Source organism: Barbus barbus (assembly GCF_936440315.1).
Source record: "Barbus barbus genome assembly, chromosome: 6".
NCBI classification, from domain to species: domain Eukaryota; kingdom Metazoa; phylum Chordata; class Actinopteri; order Cypriniformes; family Cyprinidae; genus Barbus; species Barbus barbus.
Genome location: NC_136734.1, coordinates 23487827 through 23512984, shown reverse-complemented (window position 1 = coordinate 23512984; position 25158 = coordinate 23487827). Strand labels below are relative to the sequence as shown.

The 25158-nt window shown below is 37.8% G+C and overlaps 1 protein-coding gene across 1 annotated transcript in view; it reads left to right on the top strand.

The window, feature by feature from the left end:
- Nucleotides 1-25158, top strand: part of LOC306870744 (transmembrane protein 8B-like) — a gene marked incomplete at both ends in the record, with an annotated part of 118208 nt that overhangs the window by 30419 nt on the left and 62631 nt on the right. Inside the window, 2 exons of the mRNA XM_079418167.1 lie at nucleotides 6538-6727; nucleotides 21153-21360. Coding sequence (XP_079274293.1) covers nucleotides 6538-6727; nucleotides 21153-21360 — 398 coding nt within the window. The remainder of the gene's footprint in view (nucleotides 1-6537; nucleotides 6728-21152; nucleotides 21361-25158) is intronic.

Here is a 25158-nt window from a genome sequence, read left to right as displayed (position 1 = left end):
AAAGTGCACTAAGTACAAAATTAGTTGTTCCAATTTAGCAGACATTAAATATTCCAGTTGGGTATTTTTATTAAGTGCATAATATGTAGATGTATTTGCAGTATACTTAGCATGAAATAAATGTATTTACATATTTATTTGCTTAATAAAAATACCCAGCAATTGTACTTTTAGTATACTAATGCACTTTAATTGTGCAGAAGTAGTGGTGAAGTCCAACTAAAGATATATTGAAGTATATTTGTGCTGAAGTGGAACTATTGCTGTATACTTGAGGTACACTTTAATAAATATCTTGCATTTAAAGATTGATATTATACAGATATCATACAATAGTGATATTAAAACACATTTTAGGCATAATATTAATAAAGTAAGTTTGTGATGATTTTCAGTGAGTCTTAGGGCACTTTTTCTCTCTGGACAAGAGCTGGCACTTAAAATTGATCTCTTACTTTGGTGGCCTGTGGCCATCTCCTTTTGATCTCCGTTTTGAAGTATTTCCTTTCTGACCAACCACGGGCTAAACAAGCTGCAATGTGTCACCATGATGTATGTGGGTGCTAATTCACAGCTATTAAAACATTTAAAGTAGGGCGATTTCACACAGGCAGATTTTGAGGTCTAAGCTTGCGGTAATTTTCTTAGTCCCCCCCTCTCTGGGACGTGCTGAAATACTAGTGGCCTAGGTAATGATGTTGCCACAGCAGATTACAGCAGGCTTTGCTTGGAGTGTCTCTGTGAGCATCTCTTTGAAGGTTGTAATCCATGGATTTGGGCACGGATGTGGGAGATGAACGGAGAGAACGCAAATCGAACTCTGAGAAGAGCATCCACCAGGTCAACCTGCCTCGAGAGCTTAGTCTGGGAGATGCAGACATTGCTTGGAGGAAGAGTGTCAGTGTGTGACCCACAAATGCGCATATTTGTTTGATGCGATTTATAAATCTGATTGCCTGGAGCAAAAAGAGCAGTTTTGAAAGCACTTTATGTAAAACATGTAAGGCTGGTGTCATTTTTGGCAACATTCTTGAACTGCAAAGGGAGCTGCTGAGTGTCTGTGACCACTGTTAAAGCTTTCTATATTTTATCTCAGTGAGGTTTCTTTATGAGTTGAATGCTGACTTGGTTCTTGTAAGGCATAAAATTATAATGGCAACAAATTCAGTATCAAATCAAATGAACAGGATGTGGGATAATCCACACTGCACTAAATATGCAGCAAAGAAAAATGGTTTTAACTTCAGCCCATTAATTAAAATATTTTTTGCATTTTAAGGTAGAGAGTAAATTATAAGACTAACAAAACAGTTTTTTTTCTTTTACAATACACATTTTTTTGGCTGCATCTCCTCTAGTTGGTTGGGGTTGGTAGGATTTGTAAAATGTTTTTGCAAAATGTTTTTATGCTGTCCAAGGCTGCATTTATTTGATTAAAAATAAAAGCATTTATATTGTGAAATATTATTGCAAATAAAAAAGGCTCACTTTTTCAAACAATGTAAAAATTTTAAACAATTTAATGCATCACTGCTGAATAAAACTATTAATTTCTTTAAAAAAAAGTCAGAAATGGCCATCATGTCCAGTTCCTGGTTTGATGAGTTGAGAAACAGCACAAACGAATTGCAGTTCAGGTTTTTCCCAGTCACTCCATGTGTAACTGTAGCTAAAAAGAGCCATGTGCCGCCTTTAATTGTGTCATTTGCACTTACCTAACACCACTTACCTACTTCTTCTTGCATAAATTAGTCATGTTTCTGAATTCTTCTCCTCTCTTGTTCCTCCATTACACATGCAGATCCTCTGTCCCATATGCTCCCTTAAAACACTTTCTCCTCATCTAGTCTCTGCACTCTTGATAAAAGGAACATACTGTAGGCTGTACTGCGGATTCAGGGGTTGGATCACTTTCCCTCTGGAGATGCGATCCGATGGTAATTTTATGATGCACATGTCACAAGTCATCTCTTCATCACAGCATTCTAGCATGATGAAAACTGACGGAACAGCTTCTGCCCTGATGTGCTACTCATGAGATGAAGGAAATTAATGCACCAAAACTGTATAACTTTAGGGAGAAGAATGACGTAGATGCACATATATAGTAGCCTGTCTGTGTGTGAGTGGTGTGCGAATGTGTGCGCCCGCTAACTCGGTTTTTCCTGGACTCATTCCCAGCGCGCTTGTCTTAAGCAAGCATTTGAGGATTTCTCTCTCAATCTAAAGCATCCTTCCAAGAACTCCACAAGCTTTCCGTAAAACTCCTCTGCTGCAAGGACACACTCCCTCCATGCTATCCTGATAGCAGTAATCCACCTTGTGTCAGCACAGATCACCTCCACTGATGTAGTGAAGCTTCTGGGAGAAACGCTAACGGTTGTAGACATCTGTGCGGGGAGTTTTCAGATTGGCGTGGTAAATTGCTTATACACTTATACACAAACACCAGGTGTGATTGAGAATGACCATGAATCTTGTTTTTTAAATAGTGTTTTAAAAAGTAGTTGAGTTTTCTAATATTTATGTTTTTATATTAATATCAAATAGTAATATTAAAATACAAATACAGTTTAAATAATAATTATTACAAATGTTAAAAATGTAAAATAATAATAAAAAAATCTTTTCTATTTACCATATCCAGAATTATCTCAGTAGTTAGTCCAGAATTAATTCAGTAGTCTGTTAAAGACTGTTGAAGACGTGAAGAACTATACTTGCAGACTCACTCTCAATTTGCTGTGGACTGTTCATTGACATGCTTTGTCTAATATGGAGCCCACATATAGATATCTATGGTTTCTGATGCAAACATAAATAGAGATTTTGCTGAAAGGCAATAGAATGTTTTTCATGAAGACATACGGTAAAAGCAATCTGACCTCAATATCTCTGCCTCTCATGTGTAGAAACAATGACAGTGGGGAATATGGGGCTCTACATATGTAAAAGAGAGAGACATCATTAATTATCGATTCCCCGTCACTGCTGGAGAGGTAACGTGACTGAGAGAAAAAGTAAAAAATTAATTTTAATACTCCTAAATCTGAAGGTTAGATTGAAAGAAGGGAACTTGTATTGAGCAGCAGTAAACTTTGTTGTGTGGGGAATATTGACATGAAATGTAATAAAAGGGTTTTTGATTTATTACTCATCTGGTCCATTGTGAAACATCTTTTGTGGCCTGTGCAGTGGCAGAAAGAAAAACACAGTGCACATAGACACACGGAGACATGAACAGACTTTACATTCTCCAATGGACAATCACTTTTCTGTGGTTTCCTTTTAATTAGTGCCCATTTTACATTGTATTTCAAAGATTCCTCAAAGTTATTTAAATACTGATTAAAAACAGTGAGATGCCAGTAATAACAGTTGTTAAAAACAGGGTTTGTGTTCTATGTGAGAATCAAGAACAAGATGTGTTGTAGGGACAGAATTACTTTAGAAATATTTATATCTCCATACTAAATAAGTTCCCCTTATGCATTAAAAAAAGGGGAATCTTTTCTTTGATACGAACATCTATTCAATGAAAATTAATAAAATAAAAAATAAAATAATAAAATTAATACTATAAAAAATAACAAATTAAAACGAATATTTAAAACCAATATTTTTCCTTTTTTTTTTAAATATAATTTTTTCAAAATATACAATTTTATACCATTGGCTTGTAGGAGTAGATCACAGGATTATTTAGTGAGATTTAGTGCATATGTCTTTATGCTTACTATTTGGTATTGCTGGATTGTATTAATACTGGATCAAAAAGATGAGCTTCATATGAATCAGTCATATAAACAGGTCATCTGTCCTAACTTATCAGTAATATAATGTGTATGAGTGCACTGCTGTTTGACAAGTTTAGTATCATCAAACCCATTAGCAATGGTTGCAACACCAATGGTAATATCAGCCTAAATCATTTAGCACTGAAACATTTTGCTACCTTGTACTAAAACAGATAAATGGTGTTCCCTAAGCGGAGGACAATTTTTACTGCATACTGAGGGAGAATTTCACTAAAAATGAATTACGTTCACTAACAGTGTTGTTTATTTGCACATGCTGCCTTATTTTGTTCTCAACCTGTTTCACTTTCATCTGTAAAACACAAAAGAAGATATTTTGAATAATGTTGATAATTAAACCATTTTAGTGACCATATATAGACATTACTCAAAATGAAAAACACAAAAGAAAAGAAAGTCATACAGGTTTGGAACCAATTTTTTTTTATATCATTTTCATTTGGAAAAATTCTGGTTGCTGATTATCCCATGTGGGATAGCATTGTCAGTTTTTTGTGATTAAGGCTTTAAACCTAATTTGAATAGAAAAGAGGAATGTTTGTGTTGGATAGAATGACACTGATGTGAATTAAATACACATGTCATCGCACAACACCGCATAGGCTGTGCCTGGTTAAGCTGTTTGCAAGCTGAGATAAATGTTTAGTGAATTCACCTCACAGTATAAAGGTGTAATTTCTGAACCTTAGTATCCAGCTGCTTTCAAAGCGCAAGGATATCCTTGTTTGCTTTGTGGACAAGACATGAGGATGTATTTTGACACACCTGCATTGCATCAGCCAATGTTATGATCAAACAACATGCCATTGCCGTTGTTCCTGATTGACACGAGGGGTAATCAGCCTGTCCACTTCTGACTGGGCCACTGGTAGGGTTTCTGTCTGTCAGAAATGCTTGCTTGGAGAAGTAAATCACTTTTTGAACTTAGAGTTTCAGTTTGCTGTATAAATTCTAGAATTGTTTACTTTCCTGTACATTCATTTTGCTCCTAAAATACATTAATATATTTAAGCTATTAAGGCAGTTGTTATAAATGCTACATTTCAGCCCTGGATGGACATTGTTGCAGTTCATACGGTACCAAATGGTGTGGGTCCATCCGCTATATTTCACTCAGTAATTTTACTCACACTGTAAGTGATTGCGCGTGAAGCCCATCAGTGGGATGTGCTGTGCTGTCTGAGCTAACAGATGAAGAGGCCATACTGGCGTCATACCTCTGAGAGTCCATCAGCTTAATAAAAGTGTCACAGCGGTTGATTTGTTGTGTCTGTTAATAACAGAAGCAAAGGGTTCGACGGGAAAGAGATTAAACAGACGGCTAGAACTGACATACAGGTGTTGTCATTTGTCTTCACTCATCCGGCTTCCCAACCTTATACATTTCTTCTCATTTTCTCTGTAAGTCACACACAAACTATCTCCAGAGATATTTACACTGCAGTCCTGCTCCTGAGATTTGGGGATGTACAGTATTGATGGGTATGAGATTTGAGATCTCCTCAGTCTGGGAGCTGTTGTATGTTCAGGCTCATTCTGGCAACAACTGCATTAATTTTCAGAACTGAATTATATTATTGTTCTGGATGTGTATGGCAATGTTAGGGAAGCTACAAACTACTTATAATTTAAGTGCTTGAATTGCAGTAAAGCTACTGTGTTGATAAATTATTTTTAATGTAATTATATTATATCAGATTGGATCAGAATAAAAATAATTAATAATAGGGGTTTTAAATGAATGAATCTTGGTTAGGGTGAAATTAATACTTTTATTCAGCAAGGGCACATTAAATTGATCAAAAGTGACAAATACATTTGTTACAAAAGAAAAATATTTCTTCATCATATTAAAATGATTTATTAAGAATCATGCGACACTGAAGACTGAAGTAATGGCTAATGAAAATTCAGCTTTGCCATCACTAAAATAAAATTACATTTTAAAATATATTCAGATAAAAAATTAATTTGAGTAATAATTCACAATATTACTGTTTTAGAGTACTCAATTAAATGCAGACTTGGTGAGCATAAGAGCCTTATTTCAAAAACATTTTTTGTTGTTGATAAATTTTTTAAAAGATCCTTTGATGAATAGAAAGTTCAAAAGAACAGAAAAAAAATTTGTACCGACCCCAAACACTTGGCCATGTAGTGTATAGAGAGTATTAAGTCTACTGAGCATCTTGACTGCCCTTGACAGCCACAGATTATAGCCATGATAAAAGGGCAGTAAAGATGCCCATTAGTAACAGCAACATTCATCTGGGGCAAGCAAACTGCATTTGCACCTGTGTGTTGAACACACAGGGAATACATGAATACCACAGAAGCAACTGGGCAGTTGAGTATAAATGTTTCCCTCTACAATTCATGAGGAGATTGGAAGCCATTAGGCTCTCTGACGATGGAGCCATAGGAAGCCACGGCTCATTAAGGCAGATTGCAAATGTCATTTTGCTGCTTCCTCCCTGGCCTTGTATTGAGGGATTGCAACGAAATTAATTTTGCATAGAGTCTGGGTTTTTGAATCAAAGCCAAAGCACGCATGACCCACGGCAAGTGTGATTAAATCACTGGTGGAGCTTTCAGAAGGAAGGTCAACCAAACCGCATTAAGACTGAATCCTCCAACCTTCTTCCCATCCAGCTTCTAGCCAATCGCCAAAGATTGCCATCTTTTATCTAAATAACTCTCTCCTTGTTCCATTCCCTAGATTGCCTGTTTGTAACTGACTATTTCACCCGGACGCCTCGCAAGCTCAACGCCTACCGCTCTTTTGCCAGCGTGGAGCTGTTCCACTTCAACGTGCCTGAAGACACCGTGGTGGCTGTTTGGAACCTCATCACCTTCAAGGAGCAAGGGGGTACCTTTGGAGACAGCTGCCCAGACCGAAATGTGACAGTGTGAGTTGGCTAAACCTCCAGGTTACATCCATTGAGGGTTGATTGGGGAAGGGGCAGACAAGGACAACCGCGTAATGAGGTCAGATATGTCCAATCAGCATTTTAGATGAGAGGAGGGGATATGTAAAAATGTCACATGCGTGAATATAATGACTTTTCTGGCTCGCACACTGAAGAGTACTCGCTGTTTGTCCTGATAAAATAGCTTTTAATCCAAGTCTAAGGATAATTTCCCAGATGCTGATCATTTTCTGTGCTCTCCATAAAAAGGCATTTATCAAGTGTGGTGCTGGCAGAATTCACAGCATAACTGCACACTGGAGATCCATAAGCATAAAATACCAAGTGACACAGATAAGATTTAAAATCCAAATCTGACACTTTTACTAATTTCACAGGGTCACATTCAGTAGAATTATTTTAATCCATTCTAAATTGCCTCTAAAATTAGGATGGCCCTATATTTTATTAGTCATAAAAGACATTGAGTCATTTGGTTCTCAGCTCAAGGTTACAAAACAAAAAATGACCATTTTGGGTTGATGAGAATATGGGATAAAATCAGATTTAGCACAAGTTAAGTTCAGTTGACAGAATTTGTGGCACAGAAGGTGCACAGTGTCATTCACACAAATACAGAACACCATTATGGTAACACATGATTGTAAAATAATGCAATAAACGACAATTTAACGACAAAAATCAGATAAAATCCTAATGTTCACAACTGATAAGAAAAACTAAATAGAAACAGTTATTTCAATGAAAAAATATCAAATGTGAAGCATCATGCAGGGAATTCTGGGAATGTCAATTTATGCTTTTTTTTTTTTTTACTGTAAATTATACAATGGCAGAACTTGATTTTACTTAGTGCGACATGTTCCTGGATCAACATCTTTGTTGACCCTGGAACAATATTGTGATTAACCAATCAGATTTGAAGAACCAGTTTATAGTTTTTGTGAAGTTTAGGCTTACAATCAGTGTTTGGTGCTTGTACATCAGTGTCATTCCTATATCATTCCCTCTGATTTTAGGGATTACTCATGGTTAAGGTTAGGTTTAGGTGTAGGGATGTGGTCAAGACTAAATTTTTGTCTTAAACTGTTGTTCCAGGGTCAACAAAATATGTTGACCTAGGAACACATATAACTCAAAGCAAAATCAGGACGTGCTTATACAATGACTTGTTCTTTTTCACTTCCAAAAACAGTAATTTTAACAGTGCTTTACTGTAAAATGACAGTTTATTCACTCTATATAGTATGGAAACGTCCTGTTAACCAATTTTAAAAAGTTTTTTAATGTGGCAGTTTTACAGTCTTTTACTGTTAAAACCACAATAATTTTTTACAGTGAGGGTTTTATGGGTTATCTGTCACGTCAACAAAGTTTGTAAAATTGAATATAACTGTACACAGAAAAGGTTACTAAGAGTTTATTTATTTATTAATAAGAGCAATTATTAAACATCAATTTATAATTCACTACTAATATTATTAATATTATTATTTTTACTTGCCCTCTTCATTGTCCTCCACCCTCTCCCAGTTTTGATGAAATCATTATTATTATTATTATAAAAATTATCATTATTATTGTCATTATGATTAATATTATTATGGTTATTATTGTTGCTAATGACATTTGTTGTCTTTATTATTACTATTATTATTATTATTATTATTATTCATCTTTATTTATTTTTATTTATTTATTTATTTATTTTTTACACTACTTATGTCTGTTATCAATCTATTATGATGCTATTTCAGTTGTATGCTTCCTTCCCCAACCCTAGACACAATGACAGACACATGCGTACACACACACACACACACACGCACGCACACACACACACACACACACACACACACACACACACGTACGTATGCTCACAGACATATGAATGCAAATACAGGAGTTAATCAGAACGGACATGTTGGCCATCAGTATATATGCTTATTTGTTTGTGTTTCTTTTTCTGTGCATTGTAAGTGCCTCACTGTAAATCACTGTAGATTCTTGTTTTAAAGAAAAGGACGGTCAAGTTGAAATAAAATTTTGTGGTAATCAAAGCTATGCTGTTGATTAAGCCAAACTTGTATTGAACCCTGAATATCTCAGTATGTCACTTCACTCATTAAACCTGGTCAGATTTTAAGCCAAAAAAACAAACAAAAAAACCCAACAACAACATTACCCCATTTCCACACTTTCTAGGCACAGATGAAGCCAAAAAATGTTCTGAAATTAAATGTGAACACGCGCTCTCTTGTACATTTTTCCTCCAATGAGCTCTCAGATACCTCATAAGGTGTTCTTTTAGCCTCTATCTTTTTCTGTCCATTTCTTTCTTTCCATCACAGAGGTCTGCTTTTCATGCATTCAGTATTAACATTAGAATATTAGTGTATGCTTTATTTTTTTGCTACTACTTTGCTGCTACCACTGCTGCTACTTTGACCTTAAAATTAACATAAAAGTAACATTAACTCTAGCATTAAGCACAGGTTATGATGTTTTAAATACACTCCCTCCACAGATGCTCTTTGGCTCTTATGCTTCTTTGAAGTCAGATTTCTTTCAGACTGCACACCTAGAAGAACCTTCTCAAGCCTTCTCTTTTATCTCCCAGGGGTATATAATATTGTGAATAAACCTCTCTGGTGGCCTCAAGGGAAAACTACATGAGAAAGTTGCGGTGTAAACTGTGATCTCAGTGTTAACTTCGGAAGGACGTATTTTAAACTCATAATGTCAGTCATAACTCCAGGGGAACATATTGCCTTTCATAATTACAGTCAGTATGCCTATGTTCCAATTTGAGCGATAATGAAATATGTGTCTTCGGGGCCTATCAAGTAATATAAATGGCCTGTCTGTGATTTAAATATATATTTATTTTCCTGCTTTTGACAGGAGTGTACCCTATGTTGAGTAAAATAGTGGCATAGATGCATAGATACAGACTGGATGGACAGATAGCAGGATGTCTAGAGAGAAGGAAGGATGGATGACTGGTTGGATGGACAAAGATGGATTGAAAGATGGATGGATGCAGGGCATAATTTTTGCCACACCTGCCAATGGCCGGTGACCTGATAAAATTTACCGGCAAAAAATGTTTTTTACCGGCAGTGAAACTCTTTTTGCAAAAACAGGCTGTTATTACTACTACAATGACTAAACATATTTACAATATTTTAAATTTGTCCGATTAAGGATTATAACAGATTTATTGATTTATCTTTTTTGTCCTAAAAACATTGAGATTCTTGTCCTTTGCATGTTTTCGGCAAACATTGTGTTACTCCTGTTTCACACATACACTGTAAAAACAAAACGTTCAGCCAACTTAAAATTTTAAGGCAACCTTCAGCAGATTTTTTAGTTTTCTCAACTTGTTGTTTTAAGTTTATACAACAAAAAGTTGAGAATCTCCTACAAAAATAAGTTACTCAAAAATCAGCTGAAGTTGGCTCAACTTTTTTTTTTTTACAGTGTGAATGTGGTGCATATTTTTTCTGCACCCATGTTAACGGATTAGAGCAGGGCTATTCGTTTAGCTTCATTTGAAGGCTGGATTATCTAACAGAAAATTTGAAGGGGGCCAAGCGGCTGAGGGCCGTCCCAATCTCTTTCTGGGGGACCTATAAAATTAGAAGTTAAATTAAAATTTAAAATCTATAAAAGGCTAACATTAGTGCTGTCACACATTTCTCTGTAATTAATCATGATTAATCACATATTTATATTGTCATAATTTCACGTTGAACCTCCAAATTAATGTAGAAACAACATAAAGATAGTATGTTTTAAATACGTTTTTAATGGCATCTTTTTACAAAGTAGCCTATTATTAATGAAGCATTAATACCAATACTGTTACTGGTGTCTCTATTAAATACATTTTCCCTCAATTTTATCTATTAATTATAGCCATTCAACATTACAGTATAATTGAAAGCCATTATTTTTAACATTTAATAGGCTCTGAAATATTAAGTGATTTTAAAACAATCTTCACATAAACTATAAATTGTATATGCATAAACTATAGTCACGAAGCTGGTCTGTGGACTTCTGTTTACTCACCACCAGAGGTCACTCCTGCATCACATTGACTCTTGCACCACACCACTGTTGCACTTCACCCACGAACTACAATGCCCATCATCCATTGCACTGACGACACATATACAGCTGATTGCACTAATTACCCTCACACCTGAGAACTATCACACAATCACACACCCTACATAAACCACGGACTTCCTCTTCCTCTCTGCAGAGTATTGTATTGTGTATTCTGTTAACCCTTCTGTGTTTATGTCTAGCTTTGTGTCTCGTTCTGCGTTTAACACTCTCCAAGTGTTAGCTGCCTTACCGAGCCATTCTGTGTTTTGTAAATGTAAGTTTAGTTTGTTTTGTTTATAGTCTTGTTTCCTGTTTTCTGCCTGTGTTTCCTGGATTAACCCTTTGCCTTGCCCTTCGGACTCTGTTTGTACCTCTCTTGGACTACTGCTTGTGTACCTGGATTATCTCTCTGCCTTGCCCTGTTGGATATTGTTCGCCGATCGCCGACCCATACTTGCCCTAGGATCTCGCTTGTGTCTTGTCCATATCTGTTTGCCGGTGTTTGACCCTGCCTGTGTACTGTCTGGGTTTATAATTAAAAGTTTGCACATGGATCCGCACGCCTCACATCTCGTTCGCATTGTAACAACTATACAGATAAATCTTTATTCAGCTACACAAGTTAATCAATGACCAGAGCAGTCAAGTGATTTCTTTTTCTTTTGTTCTTTGACTTGCATCAATGACAGGCTTCAGCAGATTTTACTTTGAATCAGCGCTGTCTCTTTAAAACCTGATGCACATGACGCGGACACTTTACGGTTATTTAAGATTTTATTACTCACTTAAGACTACGTTTACGAGGTAACTCGCCAAAACCGTGCATTTTGACATAATTGTGTTTGTTTTCGACCATTGAAGCGCTACTGGCGCGCTGTCTAAAGCGGCTCAGCATATGTGTACAGCTGAATGCGCAGCCTTTCAAACTACACTGCACCGTGTAGGTGGTGAAACCACAAGTAATGCCACATTCTCTGGTTTTTGAAGGATAAAGAAGAGAAAAGTTAATCTTCCGAGATGAAGCAGCAAATATCTTATCAGGTAAAAGTTATTAGAACCGTGTCTAGGGACAAGTTGGCCATCACACTGCTCTGACCTTATCAGCCCGTTAGTATCTATTATTTAATTCGCTCTTGTCGCTTATGACAGAAAAGCTACGATGAGCTCGTCTTCGGAAAATATTATTTTATTCGCTTACATCAGAAACAGCGAGTCTATATAAAAACTGGCTGTTGTTTTCACTACATTGCATTGTTATTTCGTAAAAGTTTTACCCGCCAACTGGTGACTGAAACTGTTACATGTAGGCCTACTCGCCAACGCTGATTTTTACTCGCATTTGGCGCTTGGCGAGTGTTAAGTCAAGTGAAGTCAAGTCAAGTCAAGTCTGCTTTATTGTCAATTCTTCCACATGTACAGCACATACATACAGAGAATTGAAATTGCGTTACCCTCAGACCCTTGGTGTAAACAGTTAACATTAAACACGTTCAAATACAGATAATACGGTTTAAACATATGTACATACAACTCTATAGCTATACAAGTAAGGACATTGTAGAAAAAAAATAAAGTGGCATAAGGCGCATGGCAGATAGTGCAAACCAGTTAAATAAAAACAAAACTGTGCAGATATATTTGTAGTGCAAAAAGAGCTTATCAATCTGAGAACATTGTAGAAAAATAAAAAAGATAGATTAAGTGACATAAGGCACATGGCAGAATAGATGGAGTGCAAACCAGTTAAATAAACCAAAACTGTGCAGATATATGTGTAGTGCAAAAAGAGCTTGTCAGTCTGAGGACATTGTAGAAAAATAAAAAAGATAGATAAAGTTACATAAGGCACATGGCAGAATAGATAGAGTGCAAACCAGTTAAATAAAACAAAAACTGTGCAGATATGTGTGTTGTGCAAAAAGAGCTTGTCAGTCTGTTAAATTGACAGGAGAACAGTCTTTTTATGAGACTATCCGAGGAGGTAGTTTGCAGTCAATGCTGGATGAGGTAGTGATCAGTCCAATGCTGCACAAGTGAGAGGTGCTGGTCACAGTTTGTAAGTAGGTGGGGGTGGCTGGTCCTGGGGGTGTGGGGAGCCGTGTATGGGGTAAAAAGAGGGGAGGGGGGGCAGGGACAGGAGGGAGTTCAGCTTTCTGACAGCCTGATGTATGAAGCTGTCCTTCAGTCTGCTGGTCCTCGCCTGGAGACTCCGCAGTCTCCTCCCTGATGGCAGCAGACTGAAGAAGCTGTGTGTCGGGTGGGTGGGATCACCTGCAATGCGGAGGGCTTTGCGGGTGAGACGGGTGCTGTAGATGTCCTGGAGGGAGGGGAGAGAGACACCAATGATCTTCTCAGCTGCTCTCACTATTCGCTGAAGTGACTTGCGGCAGGATGCGTTGCAAGCGCCATACCACACAGTGATGCAGCTGGTTAGGATGCTCTCGATGGTGCCTCTGTAGAAGGTGCATATGATGGGGGTCGGGGCTCTGGCTCTTCTGAGTTTGCGGAGGAAGTAGAGACGCTGCTGTGCTTTCTTGGCCAGTGCTACAGTGTTGTTAGTCCAGGAGAGGTCCTCTGTGATGTGCACACCCAGGAACTTGGTGCTGCTCACTCTCTCCACAGTCGCACCGTTGATGGTCAGAGGGGCATGCTGAGTGTGTACTCTCCTGAAGTCAACAACAATCTCCTTCGTCTTCTCCACATTCAGAGAGAGATTGTTGTCACTGCACCACCCGGCCAGGCGGCTCACCTCGCTCCTGTAGTTTGTCTCATTTCTGTTGCTGATGAGACCCACCACAGTTGTGTCATCTGCAAACTTAATGATCAGGTTAGAATTGTGTGACGGTGTGCAGTCGTGGGTCAGCAGAGTGAAGAGGAGGGGGCTCAGCACACATCCTTGGGGGGCCCCAGTGTTCAGTGTGATGGTGCTGGATGTGTTACTGCCAACCCGTACTGCTTGAGGTCTCCCGGTCAGGAAGTCCAACAGCCAGTTGCACAGAGAGGTGTTGAGCCCCAGCTGGACCAGTTTGTGTGTGAGCTGTTGAGGGATGATTGTGTTGAATGCTGAACTGAAGTCTATGAACAGCATCCTGACATATGAGTCTTTTTTGTCCAGATGTGTGAGGGCTGGGTGGAGGGCAGTGGCGATGGCATCATCGGTCAAGCGGTTGGACCTATATGCAAACTGGAAGGGGTCAAGTGAGGGGGGGAGGACAGACTTGATGTGGTGCATGACTAGCCGTTCAAAGCACTTCATGAGAATAGGAGTGAGTGCTATTGGATGGTAGTCATTGAAACAGGATGGAGATGACTTCTTCGGGACTGGAATGATGGTGGTAGCTTTGAAGCATGTGGGGACAACGGCCTGATTTAGCGAGATGTTGAAGATGTCTGTGAAGACATCAGTGAGTTCCACTGCACAGTCTCTCAGTACACGCCCAGGAATGTTGTCAGGACCCGGAGCTTTGCGTGCATTGATCCTGCTGAGGGACCTCCTCACGCTGTCCGGGGACAGCGTCATCACCTGGTCGCCGGGAGGAGGTGGAGTCTTCTGTGCAGTGATGCTGTTTTGTGCCTCAAAGCGAGCAAAGAAGGCATTCAGCTCGTTCAGCAGGGGGATGGTGCTGTCACAGGTCTGTGGTGGGGGCTTGTAGTCCGTAATGGTCTGTATCCCCTGCCACAAGCTCCGAGAGTCTCTGCTGTCGCTGAAACGATGGGCTATCCTCCTGGAGTACTGTCTCTTGGCCTCTCTGATGCCGCGGGATAGGTTGGCCCTAGCTGTCTTCAGGCCCTCCTCATCTCCAGCTCTAAAGGCAGCGTTCCGAGCCTTTAGAGCTGGAGATGAGGCCCTGGATGCATGAATAAATGGACAGACAGAAAGATGGATGGATGGATGGATAGAAAGGTGGCTAGACAGAGGATGGATGGATGCATGCATGGACAAAGATGGATGGATGGCTGGATGGATAGAAAGATGGCTAGACAGAGGATGGATGGATGCATGCATGGACAAAGATGGATGGATGGCTGGATGGATAGAAAGATGGCTAGACAGAACGATGGATGGATGCATGCATGGACAAAGATGGATGGATAGAAAGAAAAAAAGGATAGATATAAAGATGGAAAGACAGAAAGATATGGACGGATGGGTTGATGTATATATGGATGGCTGAAGGGAAAATGGATAGAAAGAAAGTTGGATAGATGGATGGATGGACAGAAAGATGGATGGATAGAAAAATGGCTAGACAGAAGGATGGATGTATGTATGAACAAAGATGGATGATATATGGATAGGTGGATGGAAAGAAGAATAGATATAAAGATGGAAACAGAAATATAGATGGATGGATAGATGGAAGATGGATAGAAAGATAGATGGATAGATGCATGGATGAATGGATGGATGAATAGATAGATAGCTAGATGGAATGGATAGTTGAATGGATAGAATGATGGATAGACAAAGATGGATAGAAAATGGATGATGAATGCATATGGATGGGTGGATGGATGGATAAATGGATAGAAAGATGGATGATGGACAGAAATATGGATAGATGGATGAATGGATAGAAAGAGGGATGGATAGACAAAGATGGATCAAAAGATTGATGATGAATGCATATTGATGGATGGATAGATGGATAAATGGATAGAAAGATGGATGGATAGAATGATGGATAGACAAAGATGGATCAAAAATGGATACATGGATGGATTATAGAAAGATGGATGAATATATATGGATAGGTGGGTGGATGGAAGGAAAGAATGATAGATAAAAAGATGGATATATAAAGACGGATGGATTTATAGACAGACAGAAAGACAGACAGAAAGATGACTATATGGAAGTTAAGATGGATAGATAGATGTGCCTCCATAGATTGCACTGTTTGTGCATACAGAACATTTACCACACAAGTTTTGCCATGAGGCCCCAGGTCTTCTTGCTGTTTTCATAATGAACAAGGCAGGGCTCCATTCTGTCGATTCAGCTGTCAGATAGCATGCAGGGGGTGCCATAGAGAGATGGTAATTAAAACAGGCTGTACTTGGAGCTGGGGGAGAGATAAAGCGGGAGGATAAGATAAAGAAATGGGAGAAAGCAGGACGACTGGGTCTAGTGGATAACAGCCCTGCGCTACAACCGTAGATCAATATGATGCTGCTGGACAGGCCATGACAACTCTAATTGCGGCCCATACAAACCAGGGGGCCTGGGCAGAAACAGAGCTCATGAGGTCCTCCCAGCAGTCCCTTTTCGCTGGACCATCCTTCAAACATCAAGCCAGTGCTTTTGGGAAGCCTTCTTATGTGAAACTGACACACCGCATCAGATAATCAATGTGCAATGTGGGTTTTAGGGATAAGTGATGTAATGTTCGGATTCACATTATAATTGAGGTCACAGATGTTTGTGTCTGGCCTCCTGGCTGAAGCCTGGAGTCTTTGCTTTATCTCTACCACATCAATAATAAGACAGCGAGTGTCATGCACATTAATGATCTTAAGATTCTAATTCATCTCACATGCTCGCTGAGGGACTGGGCACTCAGTGCACAAGGCATGGTAATGCAAGACAGCAAAACAATGATGGAAATAACCTCACCTCAATTAGTCTCCAGCACTCAATCTGCATTTCATGCCTGTTTGTTTAGACAAATACAAGAACAAGAATGGCAAGATTTATGCCATTAATTTACATAATGCAGGATCTAGGGGATGAGATTGTCAACAGACCTAATCAAGACATAAACTAGGAAATGAGTGACAAAAACACAAAGGCTGCATGTCAAATTTTTCATTTTAACCTCAAAGTTTACCACAGGTTACATGCAGAACAAAGTCCAATTGGGGACTAAGGCTGTGTGGATAAAAGTTTTACCCAGCCATCCATTCATAGTGGAGGAGGGACATGACAACATCACCAACCATCACATTCTACTTGTACAATGACTGTGAACAAGTAATAGTTAAATATTAGTGGTTTCCATTCACTATGGTTTTAGCTAAACACTTTGCCTCCAAAGTGCTCTCAAGGGCCACAGCTGGGTGTTTTCAAAAGAGCGCCTGGCATTTTCAGCTGGCAAAGAAAAAATTGGACACATGGCCTAAATGTAAACTACTCCTGCTACGTGCCAGCAACACTGAAGTAATGCCTTGATATCTGGAGTATATTAATATCAAGGTTTTAGACTCATATTTAGTATCCCCAACTATGCTAATTTTAAATGCCTCCTTTCTCTGATGCACTCATTTCTGGTCTTGGAGTCTCCGATATCAAGCTGATGAGTTGAATAAGATAACTAAATGTTATGGTGTGCCTCATTTGTCTTTCTGTTCGTCTGCTGTCCATGGTGCTGAAAACAAGGAGAGGCGACAACTCTGATAATTACGTTTTTGTGAAAATTTCACTAAAACTTCATATGAGTGTATGCTCTTTTTTTAGTTAACTGTGAAGACTTTTTTTTCTTCTTTGTAGACTTTGACATAGGCAACATGTATTCAAAGGTAATAATTAGGGCTGTAGCACATTTAGCACATTCATTTTGTACACTAAATTATAAAAAGTTTTAAACTATTTATTCTTGCAAAAAAGCATCTGTCACATCAGTGGTTATTACTCATATTTAGTATCCCCAACTATGCTAATTTTAAATGCCTCCTTTCTCTGATGCACTCATTTCTGGTCTTGGAGTCTCCGATATCAAGCTGATGAGTTGAATAAGATGCATTTGATTGAACCCATATTTAAATATAAAAAAAACAAAACAATATATTGAGTTCAAAAATCTAATTGATGTCAATTTAATGATTTTGGCATGTTACATATCTACTTTTCATATCACAATATAATCCTTTAAGCTTTTATCACTGTATTCAAAATATCCTTGACCAATAAAACAATAGTGCCATGGTCTGAACCTAGATATCTTTTCTGGGCTGGCATGCTTTAGTCCAGATTAAAATGCTGTTTAAAAACATGTAAATATTCTTTTACTTCCTTTATTCTCTGTGACAAACTGAGTGTCAGAAATGCATAGACTGAGTGTCAGAAAAGTGTTTTCTTTTCTTCCAGAGTATTTTTTATTTTATATAGAACAAACTTACATTTGCATTTAGCTTGTTGCATCATACACACAGTGTTATAAATTTTTGATGAACAAGAAGCTAATGTATGCTCTAAAAGGTAATAAGGTACCAAGGCTTATTCACTGTATTTTGAAGTGCCTGCGATAATTCTGCGCATAATCATTTCCAAAATATACTTTGTACGTACTTACAGTATCTTCAAATTACCTTCATGCAGGATCGTTTCTCTGAAAGTACTGATAAATCTAATTTTTGCTTTTAATTTGATAGATTAATCATCACATGTTTACTTGATTACATTTGTTTTAATGGATTGACATTCATAATACCAATGTCATTCTTATCTTTGTCTCGCAGCTTTTCTGAGTGCTCATTTGTGTTATTTTTGTAGCCAAACTTGCCTTGTGTTAATTAACAAACCTTGTTTCAAACTCTCTCCAGCCTAATTGACAACTAGAGATTAATACCTTAATGTGTGTGACCTTAAACATTGTGAGGAAATGCACTGACTACAGAGCATGTTGATCTGATTATGATGATTTGTTTGATGAAGGGTCAGTTTACATACAGCTTGGACTCTGATCGGACAGCTCTGTATTGCTTTGATGAGCCTGGCAGTGATATGTTTGGATGTGATTTGCTAACATGTATGGATGTATGACTAATTGGGTCACAACAGAGCACTGCATGCTCTGCAAAGGATAATGAAGCCAAGCCTTTGGAGAGGATCCACTGGTGAGCAAGTGATGTAATGCTAAATTTCTCCAAATCTGTTCCGATGAGGAAACAAACTCACCTGCATCTTAGATGGCAGCATTTTGGTTGAAGTTATAGTTTAACATTGTTAAAAAATATCCTAGCACCATAGCTGAGAGTCTGTGCAGTGTGTTCATATTACCTGCATGGATGTCTTTATAGTTTGAACTCTCCCTCAGAACTACAAGGCAGCGTCTTAGTAAAAATCTGGAGCTTCCACTGCCAGCCTCAAAGGAAAAAGTTCATGGCTCAGTGCAAAACACAACACAGATAAAATAATTTCTCAGTGCTGAAAAAATCTGTCTGATGGTGCTGAACACAAGCTTGTTCTTCAACAATGTCGTCACATTCACGTAAGCAGTATGGGGTCTCCGTCTTGGAATAAGACCCCTGCAGAGCTCTAGCAGAAGTACTTTGAGTTATTACCTGTCAAGGATCCAGGACTTCTGGGCTAGCATGACCATCTCTGAAGATTGCATGCCTGTTTTGTGAAGGAGAAACACACAAAGAAATGCAGAGACATTATGAGGCAAGGCCATTCAAAGAAAAATGGGAGAATTTGTAATTGTCAATTTTTAAATATCAAAATATATTATCAAACCCTTTTCTTTGCAAACAGGTTTCATCCATTCTAGTAGAAGCTCCACTACTACTACCATGCAATAGAAAATAGTTAATAGTTGACCTCCTTAAAGGAATTCATACTGTATAGACAAGAAATCAGTTTTGGCTGGTGAGATTATCTGATATTTTAAAGACTTATGTGTTTATGTGTTTTTGTTGAGGTAGTTTATTATATATATATATATATATATATATATTATATCTGCAAGGGTCTTGTCCTGTTTTACTTATTTATTTTGTATCTTTAAGGGTTTTCTGTAAGGGGGTAGTTGACGTATCAATGTGTCCTATGGTGTGACAGCAAAAATGTAAAAAAAATTAAAATAAATTCTAACATTGAATATAATCCTCTCTCATGCTATTTGTAACTAAGAATGAAGATACATTTTTCTCAAGTTATTTGTAGTTTTTCTTTTCTACATTTTTGCTATGTCACACCATAAGACACAGTCCAATTTTTATTTGTCAACTACCCAAGGGTAAAGGATATTTTTTTTTACCTTTCTACATTATCATTTCCTGTTTTTTTTTAGACACATAAGTGACATTTTTACAACATATTTTATAACTTTTATAACATGTTTTTTATTTCCATGAAAGAATATCCAGATTAATATTAATTATTATATATATTTTTTTAAATTAAGTGGGGTGTATTCAAGTCATTGTATATATGTATATATTTTGGTTTAATAGCTACGACAAAAAGTGAGCATCACATCATTGACCCAGATTTCAAAAGGCATATTTCCGGAGGGTGCTGCACTACCTGAGCAATGGGAAAAAGACAGCTTTCTCCAGGTGTTATATTCTTCTTTTTGTGGGTGTTTAGCCAGCTGTGCATAGTTAATAAGATAAATCCATAGGTGAACACTTAAAATGAGTCAGTGATGAATACAATATCAGTATTCATCATGGGTATGTCTGAATTATTGTGTGACTCTATTACACACATATGTGGCTGTGCTGTCTTTTGCCATCGTTACTTGTCTCACAAAGCCATTTTTTACCACTGAAAATGAGAGAAACGGAGAATAAAAGAGTAATTGATAGTCTTTGTTGTGAAACCCTTCATACGAGGGCTTTTTTCCCCACACGGACTGTCAGGGTTGTGACTGACAAACTACAGGAGACACAAAGCAGTGCACTGAGCAAAAATAATTGCAGACAGTGAAGCCTTTTAGAAAAAGTGTCATGGCATGATTTGTTGCAGGCTCCTACTGTCTGCCTGTGTCTGTATCCTGACTGACAGGCTAGAGGCCGAGGGAAGACTTTTTTACTTTCATGGCCTTGTGCTCCCATGTCGAAATGAAGAGAAGCACATTGCGGTTTTGTGTTGAAAATGAGTCTGATGTAAGTGAATGATTTTCGTCTCTTTCATTCTTCACTCCTTTACGTGTAATTGCAGCCTAGTCGAGGCGCTGTTCCAAATCAATGCTTCCTAAATTTGTAAGCATTGCTCAAAACATTAACGACGAAGTTAAAGAATATTTGTTTATGATTTACTTCATGCATAATTTATAATTAGTCGCAATGCTCCACTTCCTCTCTTGTGATCGAGTGAGAAATTGTTGCCTCTTCTCCATTCTAATTGATTCAGGACTGACTTCAGAGTGCTTTCTCTGGCCCTGTGGACTCACTTGTTTCACTATGTTTATACATCTACTCACTCGAAATGCACATGTGATATACAGTATAGTTTTCCTATGTCTTGGACATACAAATGACTGATGCATTTGATCTAATTCAAGGAAACAGCCCACAGCATGTCTTAAAATGTAACTTTGATCTTGGTTTACAGGTACTTCAGGTCAGGAGCTCCACCTGTAATCAACCCCCTCCAGACACGTTTTCCAAAGGACACCATTGTACCAGGCTCCTTCGCTGTCACTTTGACATGGACGCTGCCCAACCGCACCACAGGGGTTTTCAATGTCACCAGCCCCCTCCCGGGAGACTGGTTCCTGGCTGCACACTTACCAAAGGATGAGGGGAAGATCTCTGTCAAGGTGAGTAAAAACATACAGGATAAAGCAGTCAGTTATCACAGGGCTAAAAATTAGAGAATCGTTTCTGCTTTTAACAAGAGCTAAGCTTGTTGATTATGAAAAATGCCTTATGTTCATGGTTGTGCACGTACGTTCCTCTTGGCATTTATGCATTTATAATTGAAGCTGCTCACTTCCGCACAGTCAGTGGGTGGCCTTCATGGGTAGTAATTTAAAAGTGAGCGCTGTGATTTCAGAACTTGCCATAGACTTTTTCAAATGAGAATATATATGAGTTTCCTGTCAGAGTGCTCATTATTTCGCTTGGGTTGTAATCTCAGAGACAATGGCATTTTTCTTTTGTAAAATGCCATGAATATTCATTTACAGTGCCCTCCAAAAGTATTGGAACAATAAAGACAAAATTGCTCTGTTGGCTGCGGAGTCAAGACATTTACAAATATGATTAAAAGATGAATATGAGACAAGACACCCTGCCAGTTCAGTCAAGGAATTTATAAGGAAAAAGAAATGGAAAGTCTTAGATTGCCCATGTTAGTCTCCAGATTTAAATCCAATTGAACATGAATTTGACCAGCTGAAGAGGAGAGTAAAGGTAGAAACTCCCCAAAACAAGCAACAATTGGAATTGGCTGCATTAAAGGCTGGGAAAAGTATTTCAAAGGATGAGACCAAGAGTCTGGTGATGTCTATGGGTCACAGACTCACTGCTGCGATTGTGCGCAAGGGATCTGCAACTAAATAATAGTTTTTATATCTTTTTATAGTGTTTATAGCGTTTATATCTGCCTTATGTTCAACTGTCCCAATATTTATGCTCACATCAATGAGTGGGATGGACCCTAAAAGTGCTGTTCTTTTAAATTGGTAAAACATGTATGTGTTGAAATGGCTAATAATAAAATGTGACATTCTGTAGTTCTGTCTCATATTCATCTTTTAATCATATTTGCAAATGTCTTGACTCCACAACCAACAGAGCAATTTTGTCTTTACTGTTCCAATACTTATGGAGGGCACTATATATATATATATATATATATATATATATATATATATATATATATATATATATATATATATATATATTACATCATGTTAGAAGTACATTACTTTTTTTAAATGGTTCATTTTTCTTATTGTTCACAAAACCACACACTTGTCCGAGTATGACATTTGTCTCTGTGGTATGAAAGCATGTTTCCAAGTAAAGACTAAAAACATTATTGTGAGGTAAAGTGTAGAATTAGAAAGCCATGCTGTGAGATATAAAGAGAGTTTTAAAGTTGCATAGCCACATTGCGAGATGTAAAGTTAAAGTTGTAAGTGGGAGAAATTAAAGGGATACTCCACCCCAAAATGAAAAGTTTGTCATTAATCACTTTCCCCCATGTCGTTCCAAACCTGTAAAAGTTTTGTTTGTCTTCAGAACACAATTTAAGATATTTTAGGTGAAAACCAGGAGGCTTGTGACTGTCCCATTGACTGCCAATTAATTTACACTGTCAAGGTCCAGAAAAGTATGAAAAAAATTGCCAAAATAGTCTGCCATCAGTGGTTCAACCGTAACGTTATGAAACAACGAGAATACTTTTTGTACGGAAATAAAACTAAAATAACGACTTTATTCAACAAATATGCACCATAACGTCAGTCTGTATTGAGTCTTGTATAGTCATCCAGTGCTGTTTTTAAAAATTCCTGCAGCAAAGTGTATTTTAAATTAAAAAAAGGCAGTTCATATTAAAACACAAGAGGTCAATCATGCATCATAAGATATGCGTAAGTAACAGTATGTCAGCAGTGGCTAAATTACAGTCTAATAATGCTCCCTGCCAGTAAACACAAATGTACAGCAGGCTGTAGTATTCTTATTAAGGCTATTACTGCCCATAGGGAATATTTAAATAGGGAAAATCAGCCAGTGGAAAGTGTTAAAAAAGGTCATTTTATAAACAGCTTACATATACAGCTTACATATTTTTAATTCACTAAAAGAAAGTGCATTTAGTTTCCAAAATATATAAAACATTCAAAACAACTCACAAGTTCATTCAGGGCATGTCTCTTTCATTCATGCCTAGTTGTGTTGACAGTATGTATTTTTCTTACAAATAGTGGATACTATTGCATTTTTGTTTAAAAGCATTGCATGGAAAAACCTTAAAAATGCAATATAATGAAGGTGTTATGCTTCCCATAAAATTATTTTTTTCATTGCGGGATGTTTCACAGAATTAAGCAGAACCATCAGACCCCAACAAGACTATCACAATCAAAAGCTGAATTATTTTTTTTACATTTTTGTATTATTATAAATTTAAAAACTGTAGATGCTGTCCAAGCAAATGTTCCCCTAGTATATATTATACAGCCACACAATCACCTGGTAAAAACTGGAAATGCCAAGATTTCATTTTATGTCTGCCTTACAGAGTTATGACTGGATATATTCCACTGGTTTGTATTTGCGTGTAGATACAGAGAACTTGTTTTCTCTGTTTGACTGAGACTCACATCTGCTTTAATTGTGCTGCCATGCATAATTTAGCCAATATCTGACAGTTCTGGAACATAGGAGAAAAGTGCTATTACAATCTGGAAAATAGGCCTAAAATATGATTATGTGCTTTCTTTAATTGTATTAAAAAACAACAATAGCCAAAGTGTGTTTTTGGCGTCTAGAACTGTGCAAGTGAAACTTATAAATGAGATTTGGATTTTAAAAGAATAGATCACTCATAAATAAAATTGGCCATAATTGAATCATCTTCATGCCGTTCCAAACCCTGATGACTTTTTTTCCCAGTGGAACACAAGTTGAATATTCATGTGAACTTCTCCAGTTTGTGAACAATTAACAGCTTACTGTTGAGGAACTTATATATCTGTTCCTCACACCAAGCCATAATGTGACACATAGAAGAACCTTTTTGTCTAAATGGTTCCATAAAGAACCTTTAACATCTGAAGAACCTTTCTGTTTCACAAAAGGTTCTTTGTGGTGAAAGAAGGTTCTTCAGATTATAAAAAGGTAAGGAACAGAGGGTTCTTTATAGAACCTTTTACTGAATAGTTCTTTGTGGAACCAAAAATGGTTCTTCTATGGCATCACTTGAAGAACCTTCTGAAGCACTTTATTTTTAAGAGTGTGCTTAATATTTTAAACAACATCACTGCAGTGGATTGCATCTAAATGGATCTCACATTTGAGTAAACTTCTCGCATCTTAATTGGAATTTTTACGTTCGCAATAGCATAACCTCAATCTCCATCCACAATCTTAAAAAGTCAGCCTCAGCTGAGTTTTGTCAATTGCTGCTCTTACTTATCTTAGAGCCACCAGGCCTGCACTTCAGCCTTTCTCTTTAATTAACTGCAGCAGGTTTGGTCGTGGTGGAGGCCATTCTCCTGGATTAAGAGCAATAATTCTACTCGGTGTACTCCACTTTAAGGGCACCGTTTTCCTCTGAGCCCACAGGGTCACACTGCCAGCCAATTAGACAGAGACAAAGCTTGGAACGACGAAAGCTTCCTCTTTTCGGTTGGCCTGGGGAACGACAGAACCTGTGGAGCAGAAAAGCTCATGGCTGAACCTACTGAGGTGGAGTAATTGGAGGAAGTGTGTAAAGCGAGGCCATGGTTTCCCTGAGGAATACATTTTTTATTTATTATTCTGTGTAGTGTAATGGGGGTTATGTTGTATTGGACTTTTGTTTTGTTGAAGGGGCTTGTAGGTAGTTTGTGCCACAAACTGTGTCCGCACAGTGAACTATCATAAATTTACTCCATCTTGGT